Source organism: Nothoprocta perdicaria, unplaced genomic scaffold (genome assembly GCF_003342845.1).
Source record: "Nothoprocta perdicaria isolate Ctin4 unplaced genomic scaffold, notPer1 scaffold_102, whole genome shotgun sequence".
NCBI lineage: Eukaryota > Metazoa > Chordata > Aves > Tinamiformes > Tinamidae > Nothoprocta > Nothoprocta perdicaria.
In genome coordinates, this window is record NW_020454117.1 from 1,083,324 (window position 1) to 1,105,324 (window position 22,001).

The 22,001-nt window shown below is 39.2% G+C and overlaps 1 protein-coding gene across 1 annotated transcript in view; it reads left to right on the forward strand.

Annotated features, from left to right (window-relative positions):
- The first annotated feature begins 9,277 nt into the window (after window positions 1–9,277).
- The window catches only part of HJURP (Holliday junction recognition protein), an 18,441-nt gene continuing 5,717 nt past the window's right edge, over window positions 9,278–22,001 (forward strand). Inside the window, 9 exon segments of the mRNA XM_026041634.1 lie at window positions 9,278–9,355; window positions 9,727–9,793; window positions 10,715–10,779; window positions 11,726–11,753; window positions 15,659–15,714; window positions 16,420–16,459; window positions 18,816–18,877; window positions 19,911–20,009; window positions 21,075–21,135. Of these exon segments, the coding sequence (XP_025897419.1) occupies window positions 9,278–9,355; window positions 9,727–9,793; window positions 10,715–10,779; window positions 11,726–11,753; window positions 15,659–15,714; window positions 16,420–16,459; window positions 18,816–18,877; window positions 19,911–20,009; window positions 21,075–21,135 (556 nt within the window).

Genomic DNA, 22,001 nt, shown 5'->3' on the forward strand with positions numbered 1-22,001 from the left:
AATGTTTGGTATTCCTTCTTCCTGGCCCTTGAGCGAGCTAGTCTTCTGGCTTTTTGACTATACACAGCAATTACAGATTTCCTCTCCAACTTCCCTGGAAAACTCAACAGTATGCTCAGAATGCAAAATGAACGCGGACTTAGGAACCCTTCATGGTCCCATATGAGCCTATGATTCCACTGATTGCAAACTGGAACAAAATTTCTTCATGCTAACATCTAAGGAATATATCAAAATCTTGATTTATTCCAGATCTTATTAATCTTTTATGAAGCAGTACTTCTGTGGGCCACTGCAGAGAGGTGGAAGGAAAGAAAGTTTTTGAGAATGCTTTAAAAAAAAAAAAAAAAAGTAATGTATTACCACCACTATCATCTTCCTTTTAAAAAACAATGAAATATTCATGAAAAGGATCGACATAGCTTTGAGTAAAACGAAATTCCTGTCAAGCTTTGAGCATGGGTTTTCATTCTTAGTATCCATTCATATATTCCATCCCCTCTCCCCAAAGCAAAAAAAATGATGGTGTTCCATATTGACAGTGTACCTCAAGCATGTAGCTTTAACGGACTGGATGGGAAGAGTTTGCACATTTCCTCCTCTTTTTATTCAAATTATAAATATTTGACAAACTGCTTCTATCCTGGAGGAATTCAAATCCTCTCAGGTTTAAATTGCAGATAGACCACTTTAAAAGAGCTGCTAACATTTGGTGAACATTTGTAATTAGGCAGGTCTTTACTGTTCTTCCATTTTCCTTTATTACATCAAAGGTTCCTATATGAAAAGAATATCTTTATTCCATTTCTCTTATCTTATTTTCAGTCAGTCTTCCCTTTAGCAACCTGCTCACAAACTCAGCCTCTAATAAAAATGCCAGCTAGTGATCAGCTTCTGCTCAACACCATAATAATTCAGTCATCTTCTAAGTCATGAGACATCTTCCAACAACATTCCATTAACAGTGAACATCAAGCGGTTTATAAAACACAAACTATACCTTGGGACCAGAACTACTTCTAAGCGAAATATATTTTTCAGTTTTCCAAGAAACTTTGGGGTTTTYCCTAGAACTCTGAAGTGCATAAACACACACAAAAAAGACAAGCTATCGTTTTTTTTTCTTTTTTCAAAATAAACTGGTGCAATTCCAGATCATGTAGCTTAGAAGCTGATTCCCTAGGTATCTACCCCATTGTTGGGGTAAGTTCATATATCATACTGATATATGAAATATGCTGAAATATGTCTGAAGCAGTTGATATAATCCWGCAAAATGAAGGCATAATGCTGATACCAAAAAAAGGGAAGCTCCAAAAATGTTAAGTTCTGCCTGCAAGGGTTAGTACAAYGCCTCTTGAGAATATAGTTATAAATCTAAATCTGTTACTTCCTGGTGTTTTTAAATTGTTCCAAGAAAAAAAAATCCTTTGTAGGTAAGGATGTGTTTTACTGTCACCTCTCTGTTCTTGTGCCAAAAGTTACCGGGCTCTGAATAGAAACCATATGTGCAATATGGTCAAGAAGCTATTCCCACAAGCAAGCACCAATCAATGACCTTAAGAGAACCCCGAGTGGCTGTGRATGTGTAAGAAATGGCCATAACACAACTTAAAGGCAGATAGTTCAAGAAATACACTGTTTCAAATGGCAGACAAATCCTTGAAGCAAAATCCCCGCTCCAGACCCCAAAGGTTTTCTTGAGAGTGATGATGCGGGTACATGTTTGTGACAAGACAGTCTGCTGCTGGCAGGAGGGAATATTTTCTGTGACATCAGTGAGCAAAAGAGATGTGCATTGAACATGGCAGGTTATTTCTTTGTGTCTTTTTGCTATTCCCCCTGTTTCAGGTGACTTGTGGCTGATATCTTTTTCTCCTCCAAATTCTTTTTTTTTTTTTTTTGCTTACAGTCCTACTGGAAGTTTGAGAAAGAGGGAATCCGAAGCACAAGGCAGAGGGGCAGATAAAATCAGCTGTCCGAGATCTGGGGATTAGCCTTGGGCCGGAGAAAACTGTGTACTCAGTGACATGCTACTACTCTTCCCTGTTTTGCTTCCTGTCATTTCTGCTTTGTATTGACATTCCAGGCACACTGAGATGATCTTTCTTCTTTACCAGAGAAAGAGAGAGAGAATAAAGCATCTTTTCATATACCTCTGGTTTTGTATCTAAACCAGAGACATCTGGAAGTGAGAACCATGGTGTAAGGAGACCTTGGGACACCATTCCCATGACTAGGCTTCGCTTACCAGACTGACAGAAGGACTTTACATGTTGTGACAATCTGCACTAGGAATTACCACAGATGGTGTTAGCGTTTTTGGAGTTTATGAGATTAGTATTTGGCTACAGATCTTTCTCCAGATGTTTCTGTGATACTGAATAAAGAATGCAAAGTTACAGAAGCCTGAATGTGCATAAATGTTTCTTAAAGGTCTACTCATTTAGATTTAATTTCACAATAGTCTATTTAGTAATATGGCCACTGGATACACTGAGCTATACAAACACAGCTCTAATTTCCACTCTAAAAGTAATCCTAACCTGCATCAGGAAATCGTTCATGAGCTTTTTTTTCTCCCACATGCTGCTAATCAATGCATGATACCAAAAGRGGCTTTCAGAACATATAAGCAAGGATTGTGGTTTCTGAAATAACAGCTCCTTTTATACCGTCTAGTGCCCATCTCATTGTCCTCTTCTTCCCCCCTCTCACAGTGTGGGTCTGGGCTTCCAAGTATCCCTCACTTTGCGCAGCATTTGACTGTACAAGGAAGTTTTCCAGGTTTTCCCTACTCCTCTGGACCATGGTCCTACTTTTGCATAGGCTGCTCCTACCAGGCTGCCACAGTTTTTTATTTTCTACCTAGCACTTGGCTAGCAAGTCTTTATCGAGACTCTATTTTCTCTGCAACCTAGTCTTCCAGCCAGCTTCAGGCAGGCCCTATCTAATTGAAGCTTTTCTCCCCGCTTCCTTGAAGAAATCCCAAGGAAAGTAGTGGGAGGGTAAAGGGCAAGAAAGGCGATGGACAAAACTAGGCTCCGCACACTGATGTGAGCAGACATAGCTCTGTTTCCCGTTTGCTCTCCACAGCAGCCAGCCTGACTTCAAAAGGTGTCAATCTGCGGAACTGCAGCCCATAGAAAACATGCCCTGTTTTCTCCTGGCAAGCACTTTGTTTTCTGTGTTTTTAAACCACAAATTGCTTCTACTTCCAGCCACTACAAGAGTCTTTGTGCCAACATATACAATTCTGAAATGTCCTTTCATTCCCTAAACAGAGTAGGTCTCAGGCAACTGCAAATGTTTGTGGGCGATTTTCTAATAACCCGTTCTTTTAATGAAACTCATCTTTTCTAGGTGAGGAATAGTTGTAATTTTAATTGGTCCAAGTGACCAGGCATATGCTGGTAAATCATGCAGACCAAATATTTACTTTAAGCACTTTGGAAATTGTGGACTAGCAGTGGTTGGCCCAGCTCTTCATTAAACAACTGCATATGAGAAATAAATTCAAAAACAAAAAAACAGAACCACAGAGCTTGTTTATGCATAATTTGTAAGCTCACAGTAGAAAGGGCTATGTATCTCAGCTAAATCATTTGCAACGAATAATTCTACCGTTCTGTACAGATGCAGAGCTCTGGAACTTGCAAAACATTATGGAAATGTATCTTCAGTCCTCAGGAGATGTGAAAATTTTAATTCCTGGCACCGAAGGCAGGCTTGAATGAGAATATGATTAAACTTTTATAACTGCTTGATGTTTTCTTGGCTCAATCAATATTCCTTTCAATAAACCCTTGGCCTGTTTCAGAAGCATTGCCAATATTTGTTGTTCGCTAAATGTGGTTTTATTTTTCATTCCCGCTGATCTGATCCACAGAGCGGCATGGACCACAACGCGTGCTACGTCCAAACGCTTGAGAACAACAGCATCTCCTGAGAACAACAGCATCTCCTCAAGCAGGACGCAGGCTGGACAGCCCTGCTGACGGCAGCACATCTTCAGCTGGCCTCTGTGACAGATGAACGGGCGCTGCTACCACCTCCCATCTGTCTTATTGCAGCCGTTCATCCGCACAAGCTGGCCAGAGTGGATGGGACCCTGCTGAAAGGTGTTTCCTCTCCTTCAAGGAGAGCCCTAGAGGGACAAGACAGATAATTGTGTGTTCTTCAGAAGCACTGGGACAGACCCAGGGCCTCTATCCTGATGTGTGTGAAAGTGCCCGGGGGAACTGGCTAAGGTTACTTGGATGTTAATACTGCGGAAGTAACATCCTACTATAGGATCCTACTATAGGATGTTACCTACTGCTGCAGGATGCTAGACAAGACTTTAGGATAGGCCTGCTTTGCCAACAGTCTGTGCTTAACCTTGGGCCAATCACTCAGCTCCTCGCCTCAGGTTTCCTACCTAGCAAAGACAGTTACAATTCCTACCATGTTTTGTGGCACAGTTTGAGATCTATCTTCAAGAGAGGCACGGTGGATGGCTGAGTGGTGGCATTCCCTCAGGACACCGGCAACATTCAGTCATTCGACTATCCAAGAAGTAGCTCCCTCTACAACATTCCACGTGAGCACAGGGTTTGGTGGAAAGGTCAGTCCAGACAGTGTTTGCTGATGCTGAGAAATTAGGGAAAGGGGATACTGAAAGGGGCAAAAATCGCCCACTCCTTTTCAAGGAAATTCTCATACAGTGCTTTAATGGCAGGACAGTCCTGCTAGGTGTGATTTGTAGGCTTTGTGCCCGGATTCCTCAATGATAAAGAGGGATTTTTGTTCTCCATTCTCCATTTCCAGATGTGGTGGAAAAGAAGCCTGGTTGTTTCAGGGTAATGGTTGCTCTCCAGTAATTGCTTCTCTCCTCTTCTCATGCATAGTAGCTTAACTCAGGACCTGCCTTCAAAATTGAGCTTACAGCAGCAAATATTTCAGTCTTCAGATGATTTTAGATGTAACCAGGCAAGAACTGAAAATAGCAAGAAGCCACTAACGCCCAGGGCCCCAACCTGGCAGAGGACTAATTAGACTGGAACTGATTAAATTCCTCCCTCACCAAATGAAATATGCTCTTGAACAACAGAGGCAGGGAACAGCCTTCACAGAAAGTGGGAGCCAGGATTTGCAGCCTTTTAGACTATAATGTGTTTGGGAGCTCAGCAAAGAATAGAGCTTGACGGGCAAGAAGCTCCTTGAGTTTTTTTCCATATAAGCCCATAGCCAACTTAAATTATTTTCTTCACAGAAGGCAGTCCCCCGTGAGCATCTCTCTTAAAACACAACTGTTTTCAATCTTCATCATAATTGAACACACCCAAACACTCCATAACCCTGCTTGCACAGAGGATAAAAGGAGAAAATAAGTTGGCTCTGGATAGAGTTGGGTGAGTAAGGGGGAGTAAAATACCATTCTGCTTCAAGGGGAGGAGGGAAAGCCCTGCTCCTTGCAGAGGCCCAGGAATACAATGCCTGCTAAGGCAGTTGCCTTGAGCAGATTAGTTTACTGTGTTTGATTCTGGGTTGTTCACACCGCTTTGCATGGGCAGCCAGTACCTCTCCATGCCTATAGCCAATCTCAGCTCCACAGTTCTGCAGTGAGGTGTTTTCTTAACAATATCTGAAATGTCTAATTATATTCACTAGTTGTATTATGTCTTGGCACAAGCTGAGCTGTGCGAGAGCTTCTGGGAAAGCACAAATATTTTACATCTTTATACTCCTCTGTACAATGAATGAGATTAGTATGTCTAAGGAAATATACTTAAGAGCCATGAGTTTCCCATTTAAATAGTCAATATGATGTTTTTCCTGTATCTGAAAAATCAACATTTACAGAGAATAGCTGTATAAACCCCTGTTCTTCAGAGGATGTGTTCAGAAATGATTTACTGTTTCAGATACTTAAATRCTAAAATATATTGACTGACTGGAGAGAGTTCAGAGAAGAAAATGAAAAAACAAAGAGATTTCTTAGCATGGATATTTTGATTTATAAAAAGAAAAGATAAAAAGATTAAAGGGATAAAATACAGCTTGAGGCCCGGCTAATTGATGAGCTAGAGAGAATATGGGAAGTGATGGAAGAATCACGAGTTAAGAGTTACATATGGCAGTGTACCACAGGGTGAGCAATGGCACGTACAACTCAAGCCTGCAAATTATTCTTCTACAAGCCAAATAAATTACAGGGAAGTTAAATCTTTTGTCAAACATTTCTGCACAAATCTATTCGACAGAATTGCAGAAGAGGTGAAGCTTGCACACAAGAGCAGAAGAGCTTCTAAGGGACGTTTGTTTTTTTGTTGAAATGTCTGTGTGTCTGCATCATGTTCAATAGTAACATATTCTTTTACAGCAAAAAKGACAGTGTTCTAAGTTTATGTAATCTTAAAAAATTCCCAGTGGTCTTCTTACTATAGGAAATCTCCAGCTGGCACGAACTATGCCCTTTCCCTGTGGAAAAGCAGGAGTGAGAGCCTACTTAAGTGCAAAGCTTCAGAGGTCGGGACATTTTCACCTCTCTATTGATACTGCCCAAGACCTGTGATTTTCATGGAACAATTTTATGTCTCCAGCCCAACCACTGCAACTCCAGTGAGGACTGTCTCTCCACTCCCTGCAAATCACTTCTGCCAATCCTCAGTTTACTCGTGGGTTTAGAAACAGTTTTCATGATTTATTAAGTATCATTATTGATGCAGAGCCTAAAGAAGAGCACTCTGTTTCCCTGTGCTGCATAAACCCAGGGCAAATGGACAGCCCCCATTAATCTGCAATCTCAGTAAGAAGGGGAGGCGAGCAGCAGGCACGTAGGAAAGCACCAAGGAACACAAAGACATGCCTGGACATTTCCCAGTTACACAAATGTCTGCTCTGTTTCTTATAGGGAATTTCCCAAACAAAGTTTTAACATCATTGCTCTTCCTTCCTTTTTCTTGCTCGTTTACGGTTTTGAGACACTTCTTGCCTTGGCAGCCTGCACAATCATGCTCTCCAGGCAACAGCTTTACCTATTATTTCTTGACCTTGTGATCCCTAAGGTCACAGAGGTTGAAATTTCTGGTTACATCTTATTAAGCATATCAGTTACTACCGGTCTGGGAAAAAAATTGGTATGCACCTGCTCGATGCCACTCTCATTTTCTCACATGGCGTGTAGGAAGAAATTCTTTGCAATTGAATGCTCCTGTCACTCTTCTGAAGTGCATTATGAATGGAAAGCAGCCGAAATTAGCTACTGAATAGACTGTGCTGACTGACTGATCTTCCGCCAATAAGCTGAAATAACAACAACAACAACAACAACATACCCTTATTTTCCCTACGTTAGCAATTACCTCAAATATGAAATAAGTCTGGGGCTATTCTTTCTATTATTTTTAGTATAAAATTATATTCTAGCAAAATTAGAAGACATCAGGGTTGTAAAGCGAATAACCTCTGAGTCAGGGAATGTCAGAGGAAAGAAATTAATCCGATCCCGAGTGTGCACAGTATTTCAATCTTTTAATTATCAGATCAGTGCCGCAGGATCTCAAAATCCCGCCACGAAGGCCACAAAGCACCTAAGCACACACGTGGGATCAGGCAGCAGACCCAAGCAGAGCCCTGAGCACAGCAAACAGCTCTCAGAAAGTATTTACCCAAGTCTAAGCTTAAGCACGAAGCCCCCAGCTGAGACACGGCTTCTCGCTGCTGCCTTGCACACAGCGGTGGTAGACACTGGTCCCCAGCTAAGGGCTGTGCACAGCTCTCCAAGCGAAGTATCAGAGATGTTGTGATGTTTTTGTTTTTTTTCCCCCACAGCACTAGAACTGTTTAAAATTAATTTAGTTGGTTTTCCAACACTACCTATTATCTCTCTCATTAAATGTGGGATTTCAGCTCTTATTTACTCATCATCTAAAGCTTGCCCTGAATACAGATTGACTTCATTGCTCAGAAGCTTCCTAACTGTTCTGGCCTACCCCAAAAATTGGACATTTTGAAAATATTGCAGAATTTATTTTTCCAGTAATGCAGAGACTGCAAGCAGTAGGAGTCTGTCTTACCTAGAGGGAAAGAAAGAAAAAAAAAGGCTTGTCAACAGTCAAACTGTTGAGTGTCAACTGATTTCAGCATCCAAACCTGAGATATATAGAACATGATTTTGCAAAGCAGTTAAAAGTAGTTAGCTTTTTTTTATTAGTATTATTTTAATAGGTATATATGAGCTTTTATATTTTCAAAACATAGCTCCCAGCCAAGCGAACAGCAACAGAAAGTGCTGAGCGCTTCTGCAAATCCCTTCAAAGAAAAGAAATCCATAAAAGAAAGAATAAGCAGCTAGACGACCATCAGTGAACTTCTGGATTTTAGATTATTTGTCCTACATTCATCTGCCTAGGAAGGCAGTGACAAAGGCAGGGGTGAAATCTAGTTCATAGATTTTCCAGTAAAAGGAAGGGGRAATGATATGCGGGATTTCAGTGGAAGGAGCCTGGACAAAAAGAGCGTTGGGCAGACACAACCTTGCGGCTAAGGGAGCAATAGATGAAAGGCAGAACTTTGGCCCAAGAGGAAAGGTAAATAGGGTGTGCAGAGAAACTGCAGAAGAAACTTTAGGAGTGGGAATCGCCAAAACCATCTGTCCTGTAAACTCAAAGCCTTTCTGTGGACTGCTTTGACTTCAGATAAGCTGTTGTCAAGTCACTGTATGGAGGCGTCTGGCGCAGGAGATGCTTTAGTGGCCCGCACATAACAGAATGGCGTCGCGCCGTTACGCTASGGTTACGTATACGGTACCTAAAATTAACTTTGCCAAATTACGCGACTTAACCTCGCCCAGCCCAAAGGCCGTAACTGCGCTGTGGTCAATGCCGCCCGTGGCCAATGGCCTCTCGCGCTGATCCCGCGCCCAATAGGAACTCGCGGTGCGTCACTGTTGCTAGGTAGAAGAGCGACTTTGTGTCCTGCCTATGGCCAATTCGTGCTGAGCTCAGGAGCCAATRGGGAGATTTTGAGGCAGCCGGAGAGCGGGAGGAGGTGGGCCTTGGGAGTTGCAGAGTCCTATCAGAAGAGGAGAGGCTGGCTCTTGTGGGCTCTGATAGGCTGCGACGCCCGGAGTGACGCATCCGCGCTCCAATCGGAGCTCGGCGAGCGGCGGCCGCAGGAAGGCGGCGCGCAGTTTGAATTCGCGCGAGTGGCGGCGGGGAGGGAGGYGTTGCGGCCGCCGAGCGGGGCCCGGGCCCGGGCCGGCGGGCAGGCAGGGCAGGGCGGCTCGCGCGCCATGGCCTTCGACCTGGAAGAGAGGCTGCGGCAGAGCAATGCCCGCTTCGTGGCCGCCATGATCCGCATCGCGGAGCGGGTGAGGGTTGGGCGGCGGCCGTTGGGCGGCGGCCGTTGAGCGGCGGCCGTTGAGCGGCGGCCGTTGAGGGGGGAAGCAGCTCGTGCCGCCCGCCCGCGGCCAGGGCTTCCAGCCGCGCGGCCGCTGCCCGGCGCAGCTCCGGGCCCTGCGGCGCCGCCAGGCCCCTCGCTTCCCKCACGGAGGCCTGGGCCTGCCGGCTCCAGGGGATGCCCCAAAGCGACGCCTCGGTTCCCCTTGCTGCTTGCCTGAGCCGCGCTGGCTACCCCCATGTTTAGCACGTGCGGCTTGCATCCCGTTGTAAAAACACCTAAAATGCATGAAACCGCTGTTTTGACCCCCTAGTCTTATCTTTAATGGTCCTTCTTGTTTAGTATAATCATCCTTTTGAAGATGATATACTTGTTTCCATGGAAACTCTCACTTATGATACACCTGATGGTAAGAACTGCTTAAGGTTTCGATGTTTACATGCTGTGTGCTTAGCCTTGCTGAAGGGTGCAGCTATTGACACTCACGTGCTGTCTGATTGTAACCAGTGCTGGCTTGTGTGTGCTCGGCTGCCTGATTTCATGTGTCAGCTTTGACACGTGCGTATAGATACCTGGAAAATGTGTTTCGATAAATTTCTAGTGTGTCCAATGTCAGGGTGGAATGACTAGACAGTCCCTTCTTTAATATTACACTGAACATTCATGTGGCTGGCAGAAATCTATACCGCATTCTGCCGTGTCAATAATGCATGTTATTATCTTATTATCTTACTGCGAAAGCTGTTATCCTGGAGTAGTTTGCTCTAAGTTTTAACGGGAATTGTGACTTAGTGGCTGGGTGATGTTTCTGGGAGATRAAGTGCTCGGCAAGTTTTTATCCACACTTCAGCAAAGATTATGATAAATAAATTAAAATTGTTTAAAAAAAAGAGCATATTGGGCATACACTCAAAGTAGTACCTTACTGTTGAGTGCCATATAAACATTACACTAAATATTGTTTACTTTCTAAGAGCTTTATCAGACTGGTAAGTTTGCATTTTATAATTACTGCATATGTTATGTGGTGTGTATGTATTTACACAGAAATAAATATATACAGTATTGTAATAGTCTTAGATTTGTTGAGATTTGGTTATGCGTTAGCTTTAGTAACTTCTGTTCACTTATTCTATTAACATATTTACTGTTCTTCTGTATTCCTGTAAATATTTAAGAGTTGTTTGGATGGTTGTTTAGATTCAATTGTGCTTTGTTGTTAGGTATTACTTTTTTCCTGTGTGTTAGGCATTGTGCTACATTGCTCACCATAGACTAATATTGTTATACAAAAAGCTATATTTGCTTTAACCTTTCTTGTGTTTTCTAGGACCAAAACAATGGGGGAAAGTGTCAATCAAAAGCCTTAAAAAATGGAGGAAGAAAATACCTAAGGTATCTCATAATATAGGCCTACAAAAGTAAACCAAACATTTTTACATGTCTATGTGTGTGTATATATAGGAATATATTCTAATCTTTCCATCTCACATAATATTTACAGGAGATCTTATTACTGTATTATTATATTATTGGTACTATTAGTCCTGTAAAACAGTGCTAGATGCTCAAGTATCCGTCTCAGCAGACAGTGTCTATATCAGGCTAAAGCCACTAGTGTGTTGGGCCTGCTCTCTGTATGTCCTCATTCGAAGGTCAACAAGCAGGTGCTTCTTTTCAAAGTGAATCACATAGTGCCARGTGCCAAAGGTGATATTGCTTCTAATAAGTGCATACTATGCAGTAATATATCTTGTTTATTTTGCTGTTTCCATATCTGATCCTTTTGACACACACAGCATTAGTCAACATGGAGTCATTTGTGTGCATCCTTTTTGTGTGTTTTAAAATATAGCATGCACACATTGCTCACCTTGAAATATAGTAGTATAGAATGAGTTATCAAAACTGAAGTAATAACACACATCTTCTTTCTTAAACTCCTCCATGTGAAGGAAACAGTGAATTTGCTGAAGAGCACAGGTGCTATTCTGAAGCCCACTGAATGAGAGCATGGAGAGCAGGAGTGAATTTGTGTGTGTGTGTTAGCCTGTCATTTGTGGCACGGTAGCTATAACTTAAGTGCTTTTAGTGATTTTTTTTATTGACAGCAACATGGCAAGATGTAAATCAAAATGAATCTTCAGGTAGGCTTTACCACGTATTTGTTGCTTTGTAAGTCAGGCTTTGAGATTCAGCTGAATTCAGAGAATCAGCTGAAGATTGAATGATTACTTAGGAAGTGCCTCATTGTAAAATAAGGCAAAGTAAGCAAAGTCATTCAAAATAACATTACTATTTTAAGATTCTTCTTTTTTTTTTTTTCTGTTTTTAATTGCAGTGTTCTGTCAAAAGTCGAGAGGATGCAGGTAAAGTGCTTTTGAGAGGGGAAAAAAAAGTGCTATCAAAGATCTTATCCAAAAGGATCTTGGTTGAATAGATTATGTCTTGTTTTTAAATTAAACTCTTCCAGATAATCACAATTAATGCTTATCTTTTTAAGGATTCTAAAATGTAATTACAAGTAATTAAAAGGAATAAATGGATGTAATTATTGTTGCTATCAGCATAAGTTGATTAAAATAATCTCCTCTTATCAGTTACACAGATAGCTTTTTGTTATTATGCTTATAACATTTGTGAGATGTTAAATGAATCAAAATTTCAGCGCTGTTTATATTGCTGTGTGCAATGATTTGRAATTTTCTAGCTTTTAAAAAATACCTAAAGAAGTGTCCATATTTGAAAAGTGTGCATATTGGAAAATCAACAAGGTAGAAAAGCTGTCTCCTAAAATTTAGTGATCCTTGTGTGTTCTGAATGAGACTAGCTGTACTAGAAGTGGCATACAGTTACTTCATCAGAGTATCATTGTGTGAAGTCAAATTAAGACTGCAATTCAAGTTTAACTCTGATGCTTCTTAATCTTCAGAGGTCGCAGGATTGAGTAGCAGCAAAATCACTGAGCAAGACCTGTGGTGAAACTCAGAAAGAAATAGTTTCTAAGCAATTAATTTTTATTTATTTATTTATTTTAAGTATTTGAAGCCTTAGGCCTAAGTCTGTCTTTTTTTTGCTATCATTCATCTTTGGGTTTTGACCTAAGGTCTGAGTGGCTTGGAAGCATCTGTTGAAGGGACTTGTTTCGTGGGATTTCTTTAATACTGTAAGCCTTGATATAATCATTTTTTTAATCTATTGTTAGGCATTATAGATAAGAAAATTAGGAGAAAACTTCGTAAGTTAGGTCTGCTTAAATTGAATGAAAATTGGGGCTAGGTGGGAGAAAGGCCTTTAGTCCTTAATTATGCTCTTAGCTACCAGGAAAAGAATTATTTAACTTCAGTATTGAAGAAGGAGGAATAGGGGGAGTGTTAACAGATATAAATAGGAAAAACTCACAACACTGGCAGTTTTTCATCTATCCATGCATATTTACATGTACGGYAGGAGATAGAATCTCCTTGTCATGTTCAGTTCATGCAAATAATTTCTTGTGGGGACTTTTTTTCATTTGAAGCAAAAGTAAATATGGAAATCTGACCCATTTCTTTTCTCTTAGATTATCTTGATGTATGTGCTGCCRGTTGAGTCGCTCAGACTTATGTTCATCCTTAACATTTAAAGTAACTTTGCAAGACTCAGATATTTATGTAATGAACATATATACCCTTTGCATATATAACTGGTTTTYAGTTATTCAATTTCCAATTCTGTTTTTTATTATTTTTTTTCCTAGCTGTTCRTTTGAACAATATTTGCAAGTTTGCTTTGGGGAAATTGTCTAATATCCTTATTAAGTCTGAGTGGGTTAARTGACAGTTCTTTGAGTATCGTTTTTACATGGAACACAGGAGAACGTAGGATGTTAAATTTCAAATTCCACAAAGAGCAAAATTTCTCATCAATTTTCCAGTTAAAATTCTTCCTTTTATTGACTAGAAAAATTTTTAAAGCAAATGTTCTCTGGTGTTTCGTAGATCTTTCTCTGTAGGGATGGGGATGGGAATCTGAATGGGAAATGAGTAAGATTTTGTGTTTTTCTTTATTCTCAGATTAGAAAAGTTGTAAAAAAAATTATTCAGCTTCTAAGAATACATTGGTAATACTTTCTTAATGAAGCATTAACGTAGTTTTTATCTGCCAAATAACCACGATCAATTCCTGTCTCGAGAAATTTCTGAGCTGAAGCCTGATYCTGCTGATTATATAATATTCATAGTTAATGTTGTATATAGGAGTTGCATCATAGCCTGGTGTCCTACTCCTCCTCTTATGTGGGTATGTGTCTGCTGATATCTGCTGCGTATCATGTTCTTGTCAGCTAGCTAGGAAAATAAGTCTAGGTRGAACTTCTTCAGGCAGATTTGCCAACAGTTGGCACGCTGTGCTTAGCTTAGCACAGTTATCAGTGGCCTGTGCTCAAACTGAGGGAGGTGTGAGATTTTTCAGGACTGTCCTGAGCACATGATCAGTCTGTATTTCAAATAAGTAAATAATAAAGGGAATATTGTTGATTAACTTGCACATAATACCAAGTGGGAAGGGCCGCTCTGAAAGGTATCCTGCTGACAAATTGGAGGATCGGAAGAAAAACAAAGCAACAAAAAAAAAGGACAAAATCTTATGTAACTTTGTGAAGACAAATTCCAAGTAATAGGTTTGTGTAGGAATGATCCACAGAAGGAAGAGAATGAAGGCTAATACAGCAAGACTGTTGTGAAAATAGCACGCTTGGCACCAGAAGATAGGCAGAGTGCATAACTGATGCGGTTTATAAGACATGCAGTGTGATTTCTCTTTGCTGCTTAGCAGTGATAATGCCTCTGGTGAAATATTTGGTGCTTTGGATGGTGTCTTGGCTTCTTGGAGTGAATCAGAAGAAGAAAAAATTGGCAGACGTGCAGATGATGGTGCCTGTGTGAGGCAAGAAAAGGAAAGAAGAAAAAATGAGAGAGAGGAGAAAACAGAGAGGAGGGGAGAAAAAAAAAAGAAAAAGAAAGAATGTGGCCTTTAGGTCAGATATAGAAAAAACTTTCCAGTTATAAGCATAAGGAAGCTCTGACATATATTTATTAAAGAGGCTACAGAGTTATTCTTAAAAACAGATTAGGTTTCTCCTAGGGCTATGTTAGGTATAGTTATTACAGATGAAGGAATAGGCATCTTCAGGTCACTTTCTGTATACTCTCCAACATCCTTCAAAAACTGGAACTCCTTAGCTGTATGCTTGGCATCATTAAATCCCTGAAAGTATTTACAGGAGGAAGTAGTATCTATGTGCCTGAGTTAGATAGGATCAAAATTTTTTTCACCGTTTAACAGAAAAAAATCCCGACTGATATTTCACATGAATATATTTGGAGACAAAGATACACAAAAGCAGGAACAACCAATTCTGCCTTTGGGCAGAAACTTCTTTACTGACAGTCACAACTATATTAAGCATATCTGGTGAAACACATTTATTTAAGTCTAACTGTATGGCAAGCACTCCGTTGTAGTAAGTACCACTACAGTACCAGTAGAGTCCGTTTGAAGATTTAAATCCTTCTTTTATGGGAAACTCGAATTTCTGTAACTTAAAGACTATTAACAATAGATGTAGGCAATAGTTTTTATATGTATAGTGTAACTATATGCATTTTATGCATACTCATGGTGTTATACCAGTGTTTTATAGATCCTCTTCAGTCYAACAAAGAGACACTTCAGCGCTGTAACTTTTCAGACAGTAGCTTCAGTAGCAATGCTATCTTATCTAATTTGGAGTTTAACTGCCAAATATAAGCTTACAGAAGTCTTTTYGAAGACAAATGCTTCTTCTCTCTTTTTTTTTTTTTAACTTAATCAGCTTGAGTGCTTCTAGTGCTGCAATAGCTAAGGAGAACAAGGTACAAATTGAAATGCTAAAAGGAGACATATAGTTATTAATTTTTAAGTGGATATGGAATTTAGACTGCTTTTTACACACTATATTTCTTTGGGTTCTAATGAAATAAACAGAAAAAAATCAAGTTTTTGGGTGAAGCTCTCTATAAAAGAAGGCAGAGATTTTTCTTTTGGCTTGAATGTTCAATTTTCTATTCTTCAGTTCAATGCTATGTATGGGATTTTTTTATGTTGGTTAAATTTTTCCAGAATAAGTAAGAAAAAAAATATATTCAAATAAAATATTTTATATATATATATATAAAAATTATTCACCTATGTATATAATCTGCAGCCTAGCAAATTCTAAAATAAGTATTTCTTTCTTCCTACATATGCCAAGAAATACCAAAACAACAGAGCAGTGGTTTTGAAGATGAGAGCTCAAAAGTACATAAGGTAGGGAGCACTTCTATGAGTCTCTTTAGAGAAAACAAACCTAYGTAGTCATAGCCTAATAGCAAAGAAATTAATTAAAATTAGATGATCCTGTGCCATATCTCCTTATTCATATCAATAAGTTTGTGTAGCTGTCAAAAGTTCTAGAAAACAGACAAAAAGATCATTGAAAWATTATATAGTATTGCTTACAGTGCCTACTAATAAATTTCCCAGTACTTCAAAACAGGAAAAGGAAATCCCTGGTTCATACTGATAAAGATCTGGTGATTAAAACTTATCTGTCAACTATTTTTACAATTACATTTTTGTTACATAATATCTACCTTTTCTTCTGGGCTTATTTGTCTAAATATAGAAGCACTGGTCAAAAAAAAAAAAATTCTCACATCCAGGTAATTGGATGTGAAAAAAAAAAACTACATATGCTTGGTAAAGCATGCATATACTATATCTAATATATACATATACATATGTATATATACATATATGTATATACATATATATACATATATACATATACTATATATACATATAAAACTACATATACATGGTAAAGATGTTGTGATTTAGGCACAGTCTGTGGATTGCAATTTTTTTTTTCCTCTCAAAACTTGATGAACTTAATAAGAGAAGAAAACTGCTATGGACAAATTAATATAGCATATGCTACAATGTATTAAAATAGTTTTCCTGTGTTTTAAGGTATCTTATGAGAACACTCCTGTGGATACATCTGATATAGGTGGGGCTTTTGTTTCACTTTTCATTTGCTTTGGAAAAGACTGTAAATAAGTAGTTTTCATCATGCTGAAATATGGGAAACATTTCGGAAGGGCCTGTAGCTTTGTTTTGTAAGTTTGGAGAAGGGGGAAGGGGAGAGCCCCCCTCTGTACCCACCATGGGATAAATGACAGTATGAGTCAGACTGTCCTTAACGGGTAATATGATTACCACTCCTCCTTTTCTTGTGAATTCTCTAGGGAAAGACTAGAGAAAGTGGCTAATGTAATGGTTAACTGCTATGGGGAAAAACAAAAAAAAACAAAAACGTTTTTAACTGCTTTAGCTAAAACTTTAGGAGATTTATTTGCTCTTCAGTGATCGTACTGGATGTGTCACATTTCTCAGTGAAGGCACTATTCCCTTCAGCTATTATATGGTGTTTTTGTTGTGAAAGTATGTAAATAGCATCAGTTGCAGGTACAAATAAATAAATAAGTACATAAGTAAATAAGTATTTATTGAACAATAAATGAAGTAAATAAGGTACAAATAAATAAAGTAAATAAAGTAAAACACCTCTAAACAATTATTATAATTACTGGTCTGCACTTAACAGGGAAAATGTTTAGATCCACTTTTGRTTTCCCAGGAAGTAGCTTGACAAAAGTAGAGTAATACCTAGAAAGTTCCTTGGATCTACTAGAATAGAAACCCAGAAAAATCAATTTCTTTGGAGAGCAAGTTGGAAATTTGCATCTTAATTATATACTACCCAAGTGTATTCTAATTTAGAAGATCACATCAAAGTCAAAATTTAGCATTGATGAAAACTCCCTTACTAATATGATCATCACTTAAGAATGACTCGCCTTTTAAGTAATGATAATGTTTTACATACAGCTACAGAGAAATAACTTCATGTATTACAGGATGGATTTTTCCAAGGAGAAGAATGTAAATATCCATTTTTCTTTCCTCCAGCTCCTGCAGTTGAGGAACAAAGGTTTTTCATAACTTTCCCTTTAGCCCTTAAAAGCACTTTAAGATATGCTGGTAAAGATGATTTTTTGTCTAGAGTTGTTACAACTTAGACACCCTGTTTATTTACTGGTCTAATCTGGTCATCTTATTGATCATTTTACTGAGTATTCTCCCAGTTTTTTGACGGATACTACCAGAGAGAGAAATGACAGAAAAAGAGGAGTTGCAGATTAAAACATTACAATTCCTACTGCTTCCTGCTTTACAATTMCTATTGCTTTAGTATTCTTGAATTCCTGTAGATAAAGTGACTACAAATTTATCTTCCATCCGCCATGTGGGAAGAAAGTGGCAGTCAGATTTGGGTGTCAGTCCCCCACCGAGTTACTCTGGTGGAGTTAGGGACACCGTGAAAGCAGAGGAGCACGTTTTCATCTGCTCCTCCGGATTGCTCAGCAGCTGCACCAGAGGATGCCAGGCTGTTGTTTCCCACAACAATGGCATTTTTTCACATATACCCTTGTCTGAGCTGCAGCAGCCCTCAGAGCTTTAGGTAATGATTGCTCTGATAGAGGAAAAGTAGTGGAAGGGGAGTTTAGCTTGGGAAACAATTTCGTTCTGTTTTTAGTGAGATAAGAATAGTATAAATGGGCAGTAATGTAGGTACCATGAGGATTTTCAGGCAGTGTGGCAGGGTTTTTTTGTGTTTGTGGTTTTTTTTCCTTTTTCCAGCCCCTTCCTCCTTTCAGACTAGCTCTCCTTCCATCCTCTCCCTTCTCCCTGCMCTAAATTGGATAAATATGGAAGAGCCAAGGGAATTCAGAAGTCAGGACTTCAGTTGCAGGCCGACGGTCTATGATATTGAAGGACCATGAACTGGAATACCTGGCTGCACCTAGCACCAAGAATGCCCTGATGCCCCATTGGCATAACCACACGTACAATGCTTGGGAATGTAGTTGGAAGCCTGGGATTTGGTTTTGAGCATTCTCAAGCCTGCCTGGCCTCTCACTTTGGCACTTGTAGGGCAGACTTGGCAATAACAAAACTAACTGTGGTGGAAGAAGCCGACATTGCCGCTTAGGATCTTATTTTGGAATAATTTAGGAATGTAGAAGGGAAGAACTGGGAGGAAACATGAATTAATGTTCTTAGAGTAATGCTTTGGAAATATTTTACCTTCTGGAATGCTTAGCATGTGCGTTTTAGCTGCTTAGAGATGATTTATCTTTATTCTTTGTACCTCCAAAGTGCAGGCTCGTAAGCCATGGTTTGCAGGTGAACTTCACAGTTCTGTAAAATGAAAATGGCTTGTTTAAAAACATTTCTTGGAAACTTCTGCCTGTATGGGGAGCTAAATCCAGTTTTGTTTGGTGTTTATCTTAAACCTGCAGGCGAAGAAAGCGATGCAGATGTAGTTTTGGTCAGAAGAAAATTCGAAGCCATTCGCTTCCAGGTAAAAGCTCCCGCTGCCGTTCGCGGGGGCGAGGGGATATGGGGTGCCTGCGGGAAGGGAGCGCGCGGCGCCAGCAGGAGGCGCTCTGCCGCCTCCATGTTGAGCGCGCTCCTAGGCCTGGCGCGCGGGRCCGTCCCGAACGGGACGCGAGGTAACCCCTGCGCGCGGCGAGYGCGTCCGGAAAACGTTACACTGGATCTTGTCCGTGTGCGTGTGGAAGGAGAGCAACTAGGTGAATCAGAAAGTGCAAATACTTGAAAAAACACGTTTATCTAAAATAAAATAAAATAAAGCTAAAATAGCTAAATAAATAGCTAAATAAAAATAGCTAAAATAAAGAGGGACACAAATTAAAACATGATTTTGAAGTAGTGGCTACCACAGCAGAAGCAGGCGGTAATCTTCYGCAGGTGTTCAACAAAACTAGGCTGTGTATTAGGACCGCAGTGAGGGAGTGGAGTAGAATATGCACTTAATGTTTGAAACCGTTTTCCTCTGCTCTGCTTGCTCCAAGACAATTACCAAAAACTGACCTTGCTTTCCTTGCTTGCTTAATACGATGCTATGTTGCTATTATCATCTTGATAAATGCTGGTACGGACTGATTCAGAAAGGCAGAAAGWGTTTCACTGTGAAAGATGTTTATTGTTTATTCCCAAGTGCTTTTAATTTCTAAGAAGAGCTGCATTATGAAGAAAATTCCCTTTGTAGGTGGGTGCTAATATTGTGTAAGTACTTTTAGCCATAATTACTAGCWTTCTGTAATTATCACAGAGACTTTGGGGGGGTTGATGGTAGGTGCTGAGAGGCAGAGTTTTCTTCTGCATCAGTAAACTAGCTAGTTATCTCCCATTACAGGTTTTCACATACARCTCTTTCTCAGAATTTTATTTTCCAGCAGAACACATGTATTGCTAAGACTTATGCTAGTCAGATATCTTTATGCAACTAAGACTGATTTGAAACATGATAAATCTGAGTGGGTGAAAGTTCTATGTGTTGTTTTGTGTTTTTTTTTTTTTTCTCCTCTAAGAATCTCAATGTTGATGATGTGGAAATGCAAGAGAAAGTAACAGTTCAGGTGGATGTGATAGTACAAGAAGATGCTAGAAGAATTCCAAAGTGGATTGCGGTAACATATTTCTCCTCTTCCATTATAAGTTATTAATTAATATTTCAAAGAAGCTGCTTTTTTAGCTTATAGTTTTAGTTTTTTTTATTGATGAATAAAGTGAACTCCCTTGCAGCATTTTGAAAATATGTTGAATTGATTTTAAAAGTGAGTGGGAGAGGGCTTAACCAAATTTGCTTGTGTTGTGGAAAACATAACCATGCTAAAACGGGCTTTCAGGATTTATTCAGGCTTTTTTTTTTTTTTTTTTAAGCTGTGTTGAAGCTGCTGAGATCGATTTATCTGCATGTTACTCAATATTATTTATTATCCTGTATATGCTTTTAAGCTGCTTTTCCTTCCTCAGCCCTTTCACGTCTGTGAAATTGCGGTCCCCATTAATGATAATGCAATGCCTGTTTACCTATAGGCCACACAATGATTGCTGGTAAAGATTTTTCTGGTACTGTCCACATTGCTCCTCTTCTACTTSTTCTCTGTATAAATTATACACAATAGTGTCTCAGATCTGTCACAGCAGTGATAGGAAGTGATTTAGGAAGAAGTTTCATTCGTTTTACGCTGCGTGAGTTGATCTTCACACAGAAAGTCTAAATAACTTAATATGGAGGATTGTGGCAGAGCAGCAGTGTGAAAGAATGTTTAACTTCATTTCTTTTAATCTTTTTCACCTAAAATGATGTTACATAGTGTATGGCTGTTGTTTCCTACCGGATTTGCCAGAGGACGTAGACTGTCAAGGATATATAGCAATCTCCATGTATAAATGCTTATATTTAGGGAAGAATTTGAAACTGGCTACACAGTGTCRAGGTTGTAGAATAGCTTTGCAAAACAACATATGTAAAAGTGGTAACTTTGAAGAATTCTTACTGTGGTCTTCAACCAAACTCCTATTCCTTGTCTCAAGTGTTAGTCCTGCTGGAACATATTCCTGTACAGGTTCTGGCATTATAGGGAGAAGATAATGAGTCATGGTTACTAGTGAGTCTTTGATGTYGTTTTTGATAGACCAAAAAATCAGGATATTAAATTTATATGCCTTTTTTTCTTTTATTTTCTTAGATGGCACCTCAAGAATCACCAAAAGGCCTTCACTTAGCTTTACCAGGACAAGAGCTGATTGGTACAAATAAATACATCTTTTGGGGGTGGGATTAAGTATATTAACCTTAACTTATATTTGTTCATTGAAATTCATTAAAAGTAAGTAGTATATTGAATATATGGATCCACAATCCAACAGAAAAATAGAAGAATTTGTTGTGTTCTTGAAGATTGGATAGATGTCATTTTACCTATGACAAACTGTACTCCAAAAAAATGGAAAATAAGTAGTTTGTATATGTAGAAACAGCTACTATTAAACAGTCCCAGGAAAAATGCATATTTGCAGAACATGGGAGAATTAAGCTCATTTGGATTAAAACATAATTTTACAAGTTTACTCTGTTTTAGATAAAAAGGAACATAATAAGCARGTTTTTGTCTGATGGGTAATTCTTTGGTGCTCAAAGTGGTACTTGAGTAGTAAACTCCAGATCTGGAGCCTTGATCCTGCAAAACACTGGGTGGAATTTTGTTGTAAAATTGTTGTGCATTAAGAACTCCAAAGAGCATTGTCTTCAGCAGGCTTCAGCACAAGGAAAGTTGTATTTATGTTAGCCAAGTACAAAACTTCTGCATCATTTGGAAAGACAATAACAAAACTTGCAGGATGAGCCAGTGCCTCTTGGTCAGAAATCAGAGCAAAGAAAGCAATCTGTTCCTGCAGCACTTCTTATTTCTATATATTAATCTGTTTTAAAATAACTTATTTTCCGTACATTTAGTGTCTTGTGCTTATCTATATTAATTCAATAAGTTGAATTGAGAACTTGAATTGGGTTGAGAAAAATCCTGGTCTGCTGTATGTTGATCTTTCACTTAGCTTGTCAAAAATGTAGTGAAATTTGTTATTAAGAATATTTGTTACACATACAAATTTGGTGG